The following is a 12,830-nucleotide window of genomic DNA, read 5'->3' on the forward strand; positions in this document are numbered from 1 at the left end:
TGAAATGTGGAGCTCACCTCTGTTTTACCACAAAGGTGTGTGGAGCGGGTGATGAGGGAGAGCTCACCTTCTCTTTCCTGGTTGTTTGAGAGAGTTTAGAGGTCTCTTGGATTGTCACTGTGGGATATGAAGGTGTACTTGGTAGCTGCTCAGTGGATGGTAGGGAAGCCTTGAGAGGTGAGTCCTGGTTAAAATCAGATGAGGAAAAAAGATTGCAAAAAACCTAAGAACATAAATCTCTATCTATTCAGTCTTAAGGTGAGACTTGATGGCAGATTGTTCCGTGTCAGCTACCCCTTTCACCAATTTTATCCATCATCTGTATGTACTGAGATGACCTCTTTCCGTTTCTCCCTTCCCATCTGTTTACCTGATTTGTTGGTCTTTTGCTGTCTATACTGGCAGACCCCCTCTCCTCGTGGTCACTCTCTATGTCACTGCCACTGTCATTGATGAAACACAACTGGAGATTCCTATAGTTGTCGACTCTGAAAAAGAGACCAAAGTTTCCCCTGAGGAAAGAAGCCAAACTCTTCCCATTATTAGATTCCTTCAAACCTTTCCCAGTATCACCTCTTTTAGAGAGGACTCTGCTGAGAAAACATAAAATGTGCCATGCTGGGTCAGAGCACTGGTCCATCAAGCCCAACATCTTGTCTCTGACAGTGGCAACTCCAGATCACTTAAATAACACTTGGTAGATACTAATAGGGAGACTCATTCCATGTTGCATATGTCTAGAAATAAGAGGTGGAGATTCTCATGTTTGTAATGTAATGTAATGTAATTTATTTCTTATATACCGCTAAACTCCGTTAGGATTCTAAGCGGTTTACAGAAAAAATAGACAATAGGGTGCATTAAAATTATAAGTAAAATAGGTACTTAGATATTCCCTTACTGTCCTGAAGGCTCACAATCTAACTAAAGTACCTAGAAAAATGACAATTAGTAGAGTAATGAAAAAATAAAATAGAGATAGATGAGAAAAAATAAGAAAATAAACATTCTAATAAGACTACAATGGTCTAAAGGACTTTGAAAGGTTGAAAAAAGAGGGGAGATAGGAAATAGAAGCAGAAGGGAGAACCGTTGAAACTATAGAATTCTTGGGAAATTTAAATGAAATTTAAATAATAAAGTAGGAAACAAAAACCAAGTGGCAAAACAATGAATGAGATATAAAAATAAAATATCATAAACTAAAAAACAAAGTGAAAAAATAAAAACAAACAGTCAAGACTGAAATCCAGCTTGAAATGACTTCACTGCTTTGGCTGCGAAACTTCTCTGTCTGTCTAATAGTTGTTAATAGACCCGTTCTCCGGGAACTTGGCCAAACCTAGGCACCCTATTAGTCTTGAAATATTTCTCTGACACTTTCAAACTGAATTTGAAACAGTTCTTCAGGGGATTTTGGCTTTAGCTCACACCTGTTTCAGTGGTGGCTCAAGGCGAGTTATATTCAGGTACAGTAGGGGAAGGGAAAGGGATTGGGACTTGTATACCGCCCTTTTGTAGTTTTCCAATCACACTTAAAGCGGTTTACATACAGGTATTTCAAGCATTTTCCCTATCTATCCCAGTGGTCTTACTATCTATCTAGCTAATGTACCTGGGGCAGTGGAGGATTAAGGCCCAAATTCTGTAACCGGCGCCTAATGTTAGGCACCTATTTTGGAGGCGCCCAACTAGATAGGCGTCTATCTAAATGGATTAACAAGCTCAATTACGCTGTTTAATCAGCAAGAAAACGCGATTCTGCAACAAGGCGCCTCTAAAAATGTAGGCGGCCTTCAAAAAAGTAGGCGCTAGGCCCGTTAGGCCTGGGCGTAGCTATGTGTTAGGCACCTTGTTGCAGAATCGCTTGGCTTAAGCGCTCACATGGGCGCCTAACTTTTAGTCGGGCCTAGAGCTGGCCTATTTATTGGGCGCCCCGAAAATAGGTGCCGCTCAGCGTGGTTCATTAAACAGCACCCAGTTGTACTTGAATCGCGCTGAACAGTACCTATATCGGCGCCAAACTTTTGGGCGCTTCTTATAGAATTCGCCCTTAAGTGACTTGCCCAGGGTCACAAGGAGCAGCTCAGGGTTTGAGACCACGACCACAGGGTGCTGAGGCTGTAGCTCTAACCACTATGCCACACTCTCCTCCAAAAGATAGTTCGCTGTCCCTGGAGGACTCACAATAAGTTTGTACCTGAAGCAATGAATAGTTAAGTGACTTAAGTTTAGTATGTTCCAGTAGACAATTTAACGTTGCAGATCCACTGTACAAAAATGTAAGTATTTTGGTGGTAGACTTTAGGGTTGCCACACTTAACTTGGTTTTTCTGGAAGCCCACGTCCTCACATTCTACTATGAAATAAAACTCTGAGAAAAGAGATCTTTGCAATCTGAGTAAATCAGGAGCAGCTGCGGAACTCGGCAGTAAAATGACTTTGGCTTAAAGGTCCAACTGAAGAAAAAATATATCTACTACTCCAAAGGAAAGGAACTTCTGAAGATCAGTCTAAAACAGGGGTGTCCAATGTCGGTCCTCGAGGGCCGCAATCCAGTCGGGTTTTCAGGATTTCCCCAATGAATCGGCATGAGATCTATTTGCATGCCCTGCTTTCATTGTATGCTAATAGATCTCATACCTATTCATTGGGGAAATCCTGAAAACCCGACTGGATTGCGGCCCTCGAGGACCGACATTGGACACCCCTGGTCTAAAATAATTCAGACCAAGACGGCTTTTAGTGCAGGAACGTGAGTCTAGGCCTTCTCCAGTAATGGAAGCCCCTGCATTTCCCTCTCCCTCTCCATAGTTTCATGACCTACCGATTCGTGAGAAACGTAATCCTCCTGCTGATTTCTGTGTCTTCTCCAAGTTCCTCAGACAGGACATGAGGTTGGGTTGCTGGGTCCCATTCTGTACCTGAGCACTGAATAGCAACGTGGAATCAGAGGTGGGTGAAGGGTCCAAAATCCAGAACATATGACACATATTAGTACATTCCCATGAGGCAACCATTGAGGGTCACCCAACATTTCACTGGGTGTAATTCTGTCATTGTGTGCTCGGAGAGGGCATGATTGGCACTTATTCATAGGGTTACCAAATTTAAAATCCAGACCCATGGCCTGGTCCATAGACCCACCCAGTTCTACCCCAGCCCCACCCTGATCCACCCCAGCCCCGCCTCCTCAACCTATTCTCGTGCTCGGAGCCACGTTGGGAGGGAATCTGCATATGCACAGGTGTGATGCAATGATGTCATTTGCATGCACGTGACATCACCGTGTTGCATCCACGCATGCGTTGATGCCCTCCCGACGCAGTTCTGAGGTGGAAGCTTTTCTGGATGTCTGGTAAACCAGGAATACACATGTATGCGCGTAGGTCTGAATAACAGCCACAGAGCTGGTATAACTTGGTGTGTCTATGTAACTTATAGCAATGTATCGCAAACTGTGTGGCAGATTCCAGGCGTGCCACGAGATGCTAGCGAGAAGGGGAGGCACTGGCTGACTGCCTATAGGATGTGCCTCTCTCTGTGAGAGGCACGTCCTTGTAAGCAGTCAGACAGTGCCAGTACCTCTCTCCGCCGGTGCCTCTTCTCTTTTTCTCCAGCAACCCCCTCTTCCCACCGGCGGTAATTGGAGACTCGGGGCTATGGCGCATGTGTGGACGTCAATGTGATGTCATCACACAGGCACGTGACATCATCGCATCAACATCTGCACATTTCTGGATGCCCTCTAGCTGCGGCCCTGCTTGTAATGGGCTGTAGCTTCAAACAGATTGTGGCATATTGACTTATAATATTCTATAAGTTACAGGATAAATATTTGGCTGGTGGCAGTGGGTGTTATTTTAGCCACTGCCCACTTTCCCCCCAATTTTATACTTAAAACTGCACATGCAATATAATCAAGTAACAAGCCACCCAATATCCCTTTAACTCTAATAAATTGGGAAAATACCATAAGTCCTAGGTCAGTTTAATGTGATTCCATCCTTAGTCATATATCTTACAATGTGAATGTACCCTCATTTGTATGCATCAATCCTATAGCACAGTGGTCTCAAACTCGTGGGCTGGGGGGCCACCTGTGGCCTGCCAAGTACTATTTTGTGGCCTGCGGTCTATACTAGTGCTGTCTATACTAGTGCTGCCCGCTCTTTGCAGCGTCTTCCAGCTTCCCCCCTGGCCTCCCTCTCTTATCTTCAGATAATAACCGCAGCCTGCAGAGAGGATCGCCAGTGCTGTAGCGATCCTTGCAGGCTGCCGTCGTCCTCAGCAGCACGCTCCCTCTGTCGCGATCCTGCCCCTGACGTCAGAGGAAGGGCGGAACCGCGACAGAGGGAATGTGCTGCGGAGGCTTACAGCAGCCTGCAAGGAACGCTACAGCACTGGCGATCCTCTCTGCAGGCTGCGGTAATTAGCTAAAACTAAGACCGGGAGATCAGGGGGAGAAGCTGGAGGATGCTGTAAAGAAGGGGGGAACATGCAGCCTTCAAGGGGGGGGAAGATTTATAAACTATAAAGAGTTTTACCTCATGCAAAATTGTCATTTCTTTAATAAGACATTAACTATTTTTTTCTGCGGCCCTTCAAGTACCTACAAATCCAAAATGTGCCCTGAGTTTGAGACCACTGCTATAGCAATATAATATGATTGTACCCTATGGCAATGTATTGCAAATGTACCACTATTCATAAGCCTCAAAATCTTTGTGCATGTACCACTGTAACCCGTTCTGAGCTCCTGGGGAGGAGGGGCTAGAAAACTAACTAAATAAAATACAATAAATAAAAATCAATTATTGATGCTAATTGGGAACAATTTGGATTTAGATATGCATCTTGCTAGGCGCCATTCTGTAAAGATGCACATGCACATTTTTCAGTGCGCATAGGGGGCATGGCCATGGGACAGGCGGGGGAGGGGGGGAAGGGGGGCAGAGGTGTCTACTAAAGATATGTACAGTATTAGAGAATTCTGGGGATCTACGCCTCTCTCAGGTGTGGAGATTTACATCACGGATTGCCTGGTCGGCACAATTGAACCCAGTGTCTCGCAAACTTTGTCAAGCTGCGTCATGCTCAATGGAGCGGCCGTGGCACGAGGCGTCCAGAAGTGTGCGGATGTCAACGCGATGACATCACACGCATGCTGATGTCCACGCATGCACAAAGGCCCCATAGACGGGCCGAGTCGCCCGTGGGCGGCGCCAGAAGGGAAGAGGCGCAGAGAGCAGGAAAGGTGCTGGCGCCGGCTGACTGCCTACAGGAGATGCACGTCCTGTAGGCAGTCAGCCAGCGCCAATGCCTCTCCTCCTCCCCGGCGTCTGGCAGCACACCTGAAATCTCAGGAGGCACACAGTTTGAGATACACTGATTTAACCAGATAAGAACTTCTCCTGCTTGGTTAAATTGTTTTAAATATCAGGCCCATAATGACTTTCTGACTACTACCATGTTATTAAATTTTTCTGTGTATTTGTCACTTCCTCAACCTGTTAACACATCTTCCCATCATCACTGTGATTCACTTGGATAGTCTGGCTCTGCCTTTTTGAAGGGAGTGGAGTTCCTGAAGCCTCAAGGAGAGAGGTTTTAGGTTAGTTCCACTGCTGGTGTTAGTAGGATGCAAACAGGGCAACTGCTCTGGGCTCCAGTCTACAGGGGCCCCCAAATCTTCTCTGAAGCTGAAGGACAAACAGCCTGCTGGTGAGCTGTAGGGTTCACTCCCATATTTTTGCCCTGGATCCAGCATATTTAACACCAGCCAAGGAATCACCTTGAATATTTTCTTATTCTAATTTCCATGCATTCAAGTAGGTTTACAAGGCAGCCTTACTATTTAGGGTCCAAGAAAGCAGTAGAGAGCAACATCAAGCATTTTTCCTTTCTGATTTTAATAACTCCCTTGCCCTTGGTAAACTGCCAGGAAAATCTCACCATATCATCTCCCCTGTGAACGTACAATATCTGAATTCTACTCACCATTTTTTCTCTGGAGCTGACCTTCATCAGTCGATGCTGCAGTTCTTTCTGGCGCTCCCCTTCTTGAGTCTGGGCGAGGTGGGTCTCCAGTGCCCCCCAGTCCAAGGCAGGCAGTCCCAGGGCCTCCATGCTGGGAGATGCCCCTCAAAGGTGCCTGGAGTTTCACAGACCTGAGGTGGGATGCAACATTTGCCCTGCTCCCTTCATAGACCCTGTAGGAGAGTGTCTTGACTCTTTGTCTAGGGCAAGCTCTGGATGGCACAGGCGCTGGATTGAGACATTAAAAACAGCAATGTAAAAGACAATCTTTTCCAAAGTATTCCCCCTATTAAACCAGACTCTGTAACACTTGGAGGCTCATATCCCCCCTTTCCACTTGCACTTTCAGGCATAGCAGATCACAGAGTCTCTCTATGAGATAGATAGTTATAGCCAATGCACTCCACAAAGAAGTACGTATAGTCCTGCTACTATGTACAGTGTCTCACAAAGAGACGCCCTGTTGTTATGTACCTTATCTCTGAACCTCCACAACGTCTGCACTCAATCGCCACTCTCCGTCTGTCCTTCCTGGCATGAGATGCCCAGTTTTACTTCTAAGCAATGCCTGCCCTTTCTGGGTTTCTCTTCCTTCTCCCTCTCCTGCCCTTTTAGCCCCTCTCACACTTTATGAAGGTGCCTCCCCCACCTCCCCTCTGTTATGGCTCTGTAATTCCTCCCCTTTGTCCAGCTTTAATTTGGGCTTTATCTTTCAAGACCCGTTTGTTGCTTTAGCCCTGTCTTTGAATCTGTGGTACTTTTGGTTGGCAGATTCCTGGGTGAGGCCCTTCTCTGGAGCAGACATTGTGCTTCCCTTCCAGGGGCTCTGGGCATGTTACGGCTCGTCTCCAAGCTGTCAGGAAGAGAGAAGGTGCCCTGGGCTCAGAGGGAGAAACATTTAGGATCTTATTCAAAAATAACTTCTTTTTTTTTCCATTCTGTACTCATGGGAAAATAAACTTTTACTGAATAAGGCCCTTTAATGAGCTCCTTAAATATGCAGACACCTGCTTTTGAGGTTCCTGAGACTAGACACTCGCTCTAGAGACAGCAGCCCAGAACATTCTACTCCTGGCAGATGAGATGCCTTCCATCCTCTCCTTGATGGATAGAGTGATTGTGGAAATCATTTAATCTCGGGGAAAGGCTATTGGAAGCCTTTTCAGAGCAGGTTAACCTATCCGACCAGGACAGGCTCCACTTACACTAATTAAAAGGAAAGCAGCCCTGCTTCACAGTGTCCTCCCCCCACCCCCTCCTTTCAAAGCTTCTGATATGCACTACATCTTATCACTTAGGAAAAATGCATAACAGACTAGACCAGTTCATTACCAAACAAGCATTTCCAGAACATCAGTGACCGGCTGAAGACCATCATCCACCAGCAGAGACTCCTATGCTTAAAACTGACCAGTACCTGCGGAAGTTGTGCCCAGGCAAGGAGTAAGGGAAATTTATCAAATTATTTTTAAGTGCTTAAAGTAGACACAAATTCATTGAAAACATCTTCCTTCACTTTTTTAAGGCTTAAAAAAGTGCAGGAAGATGTTTTCAATAAATTTGTGTCTACTTTAAACACTTAAAAATAATTTGAGAAAGGTATTTTGATTTAGAATTTGATTGCTTCTTTCTCATTCCTGTATATGATTTTTGGTAAGGGAAATTTATCCCTTTTTTTTTTTTTTCCAGAGAAGGGAAAATGGTAAAACCAGAGGGCATAACTTGAAGAAGACTTCTTTTTCAAGGAGAGGGTGGTGGATGGCTGGAATACCCTCTTGAGGGAGGTGGTGGAGAGGAAAACAGTGATGGAATTCAAAAAAGCGTGGGATAAACACAAACCCTCCTCTTTTACGAAACTACACTAGCAGTTTTTAAGCACAGAGAGCCGCGCTGCTCCCAATGCTCGTAGGAACTCTGTGAGCGTCGGGAGCAGCACGGGCCATTCAGTGCGGCTCCCCACGCTAGAAACTGCTAGCGTAGTTTCGTAAAAGGAGGCCAAAGGATCTCTAATTAGAAAAACAAACAAATAATATAAATGAAAGAACTAAAGTCGGTACTGGTCAAACTTGTATAGTTTGTGTCCCATATGTGGTGATTTGGTGTAGGATGGGCTGGGGAGAGCATCAGTGGGAACTCCACTAACTTGGAACATGAGGACGTTACTGGCCAGACTTTACAACAGATATTCTGAAAACAACGGGATGGTTGGCTAGGCTGGAGGGAGCTTAGATGGCAACTTCAGCATTTGGAACCTATGACAATATAGTACCAGGTGGAATTAGTCTGTGGCCCAGAAATATCAAAGAAGAGACAAGATAACTTAATCATGTATTTCTAATGAGAATAACTAGAGTTCCCCCCTCCGTATTCGCGGTGGTTAGGGGCAGAGCCGGCCCACAAATATTTTTTTAAAAACACGAATAATATTCGGGCCGGTTCTGCTCCTAACCACCGCTTCCTCGGCTATTTTAAGCCCTGAAAGAACATAAGAATTGCCATCTCCGGATCAGACCCTGGGTCCATCAAGTCCGGTGATCCGCACACGCAGACTAGGCCCCACCAGGTGTACCCTAGCCTAGTTTTAATCCCCATATCACCTTATGCTTCTCAAGGGAGATGTGCATCTAATTTACCCTTACCCCTATCACTCTATGCCACTCTTAAGGAGATGTGCATCTAGTTTACCCTTAAATCCTAGAACTGTGGATTCTGCAATTACTTCCTCTGGGAGAGTATTCCAAGTGTTCACCACTCGCTGCGTGAAACAGAACTTCCTGATATTTGTCCTGGACCTGTCCCCCCTCAGCTTCAGTTTATGTCCTCTTGTCCGTGTCACATCGGACATTGTAAATAACTGCTTCCCCTGCTCTATTTTGTCGAATCCTTTCAGTAATTTGAAAGTCTCAATCAGATCTCCTCGCAGTCTCCTCTTCTCAAGGGAGAACAACCCCAGTCTCCTAAGTCGTTCCTCGTAGTCCAGATTCTCCATACCTTTCACTAGCTTCATTGCTCGTCTCTGCACCCTCTCTAGCAGTTTTATATCCTTCTTTAGGTATGGAGACCAATGCTGAAAGCCCCCCTCTTAAGCCTTACCTGGTGGTCTAGCGGGTTTTCAGGCAGGAGCGATCTTCCCATGCTCCTGCCCTGTGAAGATCGCTCACAGGAAATGGCTGCCTTGAGCTCCCGTAGTCTCTCGAGTCATTTCCTGTGAGCGGTCTGCATGAGGCAGGAGCGTGGGAAGATTGCTCCTGCCCCGAAAACCTACTAGACCACCAGGTAAGGCATAAGGGGAGGGCTTACAGGGCTTAAAATAGCCCCAAAAATGAACCGCAAATAATTGAATTCATAGATACGGAAACCGCAAATACGGAGGGGGAAGTGCAAAGGGCAGACTGGATGGACCGTTCAGGTCTTTATCTGCTGTCATTTACTATGTTACTATATCTCCCACAATGAAAGTATCTCTGTGACTAGGTCAGAGAATGAATCGTCCCAGGGTGTAGTTCCCCCCACTCCAGTGGAAGTTATCACTAAAATGGACACAGGATGGGGGATGTTCCTGGACCTCCCCCATTGGTTGCATCTCTGTGACAGGGACAGAGAATGAAATATTATCATCCCATGATGCATTACTCCCCTCCACCCAGTGAAACAGACAAAGCATGAGGAATATCCCTAGACCTCCCCTAATAGAAGACTCTCTGTGATGGAACATGGAATGAGAGAATATCATTGCGTAGTGTACTACGCCCCTCCCCCAGTCATAGGAGCCAGCAGTTTGGGTGCTTGTGTACCCCCAATATTAACAAATTTCTTGACTGTGCCCAGGGAAGGGGAGAGTGTGGCACAGTGGTTAAAGCTACAGCTTCAGCACCCTGAGGACATGGGTTCAATTCTACACTGCGCCCTATGATTCTGGGTAAATCACTTAATCCCCCCCTTGCTTCAGATACATTAGACAGATTGTGAGCCCACCAGGATAGACAAGGAAAAATGTTTGAGTACCTGAATAAATTCATGTAAACTGTTTTAAGCGCCTTGAGGAGAAAAGTATAGAAAATTGAATAAGTAAAAAGTTTCAGCCTCTGATAACCACTGTGACATCATGATGCCTCATTCCAACAATACCTAAGAGCCAACCTCATTTTTTATGACACAATGGCTTGATTGTCCTCTACCTGGCTCACTTTTATTACATTTTGATTTCTAGAGTGGCACAGTAGTTAAAGCTACAGCTTCAGCACCCAGAGGTTGTGGGTTCAAACCCATGCTGCTCCTTGTGACCCTAGGCAAGTCACTTAATCCCCCCACTGCCCCAGGTACATTAGATAGATTGTGAACCTGCCAGGACAGACAGGGAAAAATGCTTGAGTATCTGAATAAATTTATGTAAACTGTTCTGAGCAACCTGGGGAGAACAGCATAGAAAATTTAATAAATAAATAATTTCTATTGGATTTAGCACTTACAAACATTTTGAAAAGTTGGCTCCTATGCCTCCTGTGGAGGTGTCACTGAAACGGACACAGGATGAGAAATATCTCTGGACCTCTTCCAGTGGAAATTTCTCTTTAAGGGACCCTTGTGGAATGTGGAAAAACTCACTGTGGGGCCTCATTTGCATTATTCAGTAGGGGCTGAAACGCAGGGCCATGTGCGCAAAGCACAGACGCTCAATGGAAGAGCTAATAATAATCAGTTTATATACCGCAAGGCCGTGAAGTTCTAGGGACAAAAGGTGACAGAATATTAGTCCAAAGAACAACACTGGTGCTGGAATTCCGTGGCCTCAACAGCGAGTGCCACAGGCAGGAATGGACGGCGAGCGTAAGGGAATAAAAGAGACAGACACAGATGGAAGGCAGGAGCGCTCTCCTCTCCCCCTTTCAGCTGACAATGTTGGCTGCATTATCCGGCCTTGGGAGGAAGGATAGCAGGTAGAAAGTTTACCTTGTGCAGGAGGAACAAGAGGCTGTCATCCACTCCCCTCCCTTAAGGTCCAGACAGACTCGGGCTGGAGGGGGGGATCCAGACTGTGTGCCCTTTCTCAGGTAAGGCTGGAAATCTTCCTTGCCTGCCTGTTTCTTACTACCTTTGCACAGAGCTATCACATTTCAGGGCTGGCCTTACCTGTCTGCCAAGGGAGAGAAGGGACTCCTCCTACCCACCCAAGAGCTGGGGCAGTGCAGAGAGAAGGGCTAAGAGGGAAAGGAAAGGGGAGGAGTTGAGGGATTATACTTCTATATGCCTGTACCTTAGGTAGGATGAAAAGAGCCTCCCTTCTTTATCTCTGCAACACGAGAAAAAGAGGGGTGGGGTGGGGGGTCATCCCAGGAAATACAAGCATAATTTAGAGCCTTCATCTTCAGCTACAAGCGAGACTGTAGAGGTTTTCCATGGACTGTCACATGCTCTGTTCCACCACTCTGATCCCTCACCTCTTTTTTCATTTAAATTCTCTTTTGTTTTCTAGTGAATGGACAGTTCTGCAAAGTGAAAGTCTTCTGTTTATCCACAGAACAGGCTCAGCACAGGTGGTGGCCGGTGCTAGCTTCCTGCTTCTCCCAACACACACTAGGGCTCTGCCAGCTAGCTCCAGATTAGCCCAACAGGTTCAATTCAGTTCTGGACTTACCCCATTGAAGAAAAGGAAAACTACAAGTCCCTAGATGCAATGGGGTAAACCCAGGACTGGATTGACTCTGCCAGGCGAACCTGGATCCAGGTGGCAAACTTAACACGCACACATGACCTGAGCATTACCTCTTTGGGTCAGTTCAAATTTGCAAAAAGGGTCTCCTCCCCCTCCCCCCCCCCATACATAAAATGTGAATCAAGCATGAATGATAGGAAAAATTTACTAACATGTGCCAAGCAGTTTCTGCAGATTTTAATGCAGGATGGTTCCACTGCTTTTAAAGCAATTATATTGGCTGCCAGTGACATACTGAATACAGCTTAAAGTTTTATACTTTGTGTTTTAAAGTGTCTATGGCAGTGTCTCTCAAACTGTGTTTCACGGCACAGTGGTGTGCCCCCAAAGAGATTACGGGTGTTCCACAAGAGATTCCAGAATTTTTCTTCATTTTAAAAAATTCCCTTCATAAGTCTACACTAGAATAGATGACATACAACATACGTCATGTACGCAAGAGTTTGTCAATCTTATGAGCGTCTGTGTGCCCAGGCAAGCATCAGTCATTGATGTGATTGGTCCTTGAAAACTAACAGCAAGTTGGATCTTCTTATCTTGTGAACTTGGATTTTCAACTAGACTGACAGAAATTAAATAAAAAAAGAGAACGACTGCAGATGGTGAATGATGAAGTGCATGTTTGTTGACTATCGAGCCGCGTTTTGAGTTCATTTGTACTCAAAAACAAGCACATCCATCGCCTTGATTAGCAATTCTATTCTACCTTATTTAGTTTCACTGTTGTTACAATTACCCTTACATAGCTTAAAGAACTTTAAATAAATAACTCTCAAATTTAATTTTTTGTTGGTTTTGCAATTTTATAATTTCAATTATAATGTGCCATGAAAAACATTGCTCTGTTTAGTATGTCGGAGCTAAAAAGTTTGAGACATACTGGTCTATGGTAATATAAACTAAACTAAACTAAAACTTAGGGGTCCTTTTATCAAGCTGCGTAATACCGCGCGTTAAACCGCCTGCCGCGCTAGCCGCTAACGCCTGCATTGAGCAGACGTTAGTTTTTTAGCCGGCCGTGGGGGTTAGCGCGTGATGAAATGTCCGATGCGCTAACCCCGCTAGCGCGGCTTGATAA

General features: G+C 45.4%; 1 protein-coding gene across 3 annotated transcripts in view; it reads right to left on the reverse strand.

The window, feature by feature from the left end:
• The window catches only part of LOC117349530 (P2Y purinoceptor 3-like), a 37,442-nt gene extending 26,235 nt beyond the window's left edge, over positions 1-11,207 (reverse strand). Inside the window, exons 1-5 of one of the 3 annotated variants that reach the window (XM_033923074.1) lie at positions 11,170-11,207; positions 6,001-6,267; positions 2,828-2,931; positions 371-488; positions 68-184 (exon numbers count right to left, since the gene is read on the reverse strand). In XM_033923074.1, coding sequence (XP_033778965.1) covers positions 68-184; positions 371-488; positions 2,828-2,931; positions 6,001-6,129 — 468 coding nt within the window. In that variant the 5' untranslated portion in view covers positions 6,130-6,267; positions 11,170-11,207. Of the gene's footprint in view, positions 1-67; positions 185-370; positions 489-2,827; positions 2,932-6,000; positions 6,268-6,513; positions 6,632-10,989; positions 11,125-11,169 lie in introns of those variants that run through there. The other 2 variants (XM_033923072.1, XM_033923073.1) reach the window with 2 other exon arrangements.
• Between the last annotated feature and the right edge of the window lie 1,623 nt (positions 11,208-12,830).

Source organism: Geotrypetes seraphini, chromosome 16, assembly GCF_902459505.1.
Source record: "Geotrypetes seraphini chromosome 16, aGeoSer1.1, whole genome shotgun sequence".
Lineage (NCBI taxonomy): Eukaryota > Metazoa > Chordata > Amphibia > Gymnophiona > Dermophiidae > Geotrypetes > Geotrypetes seraphini.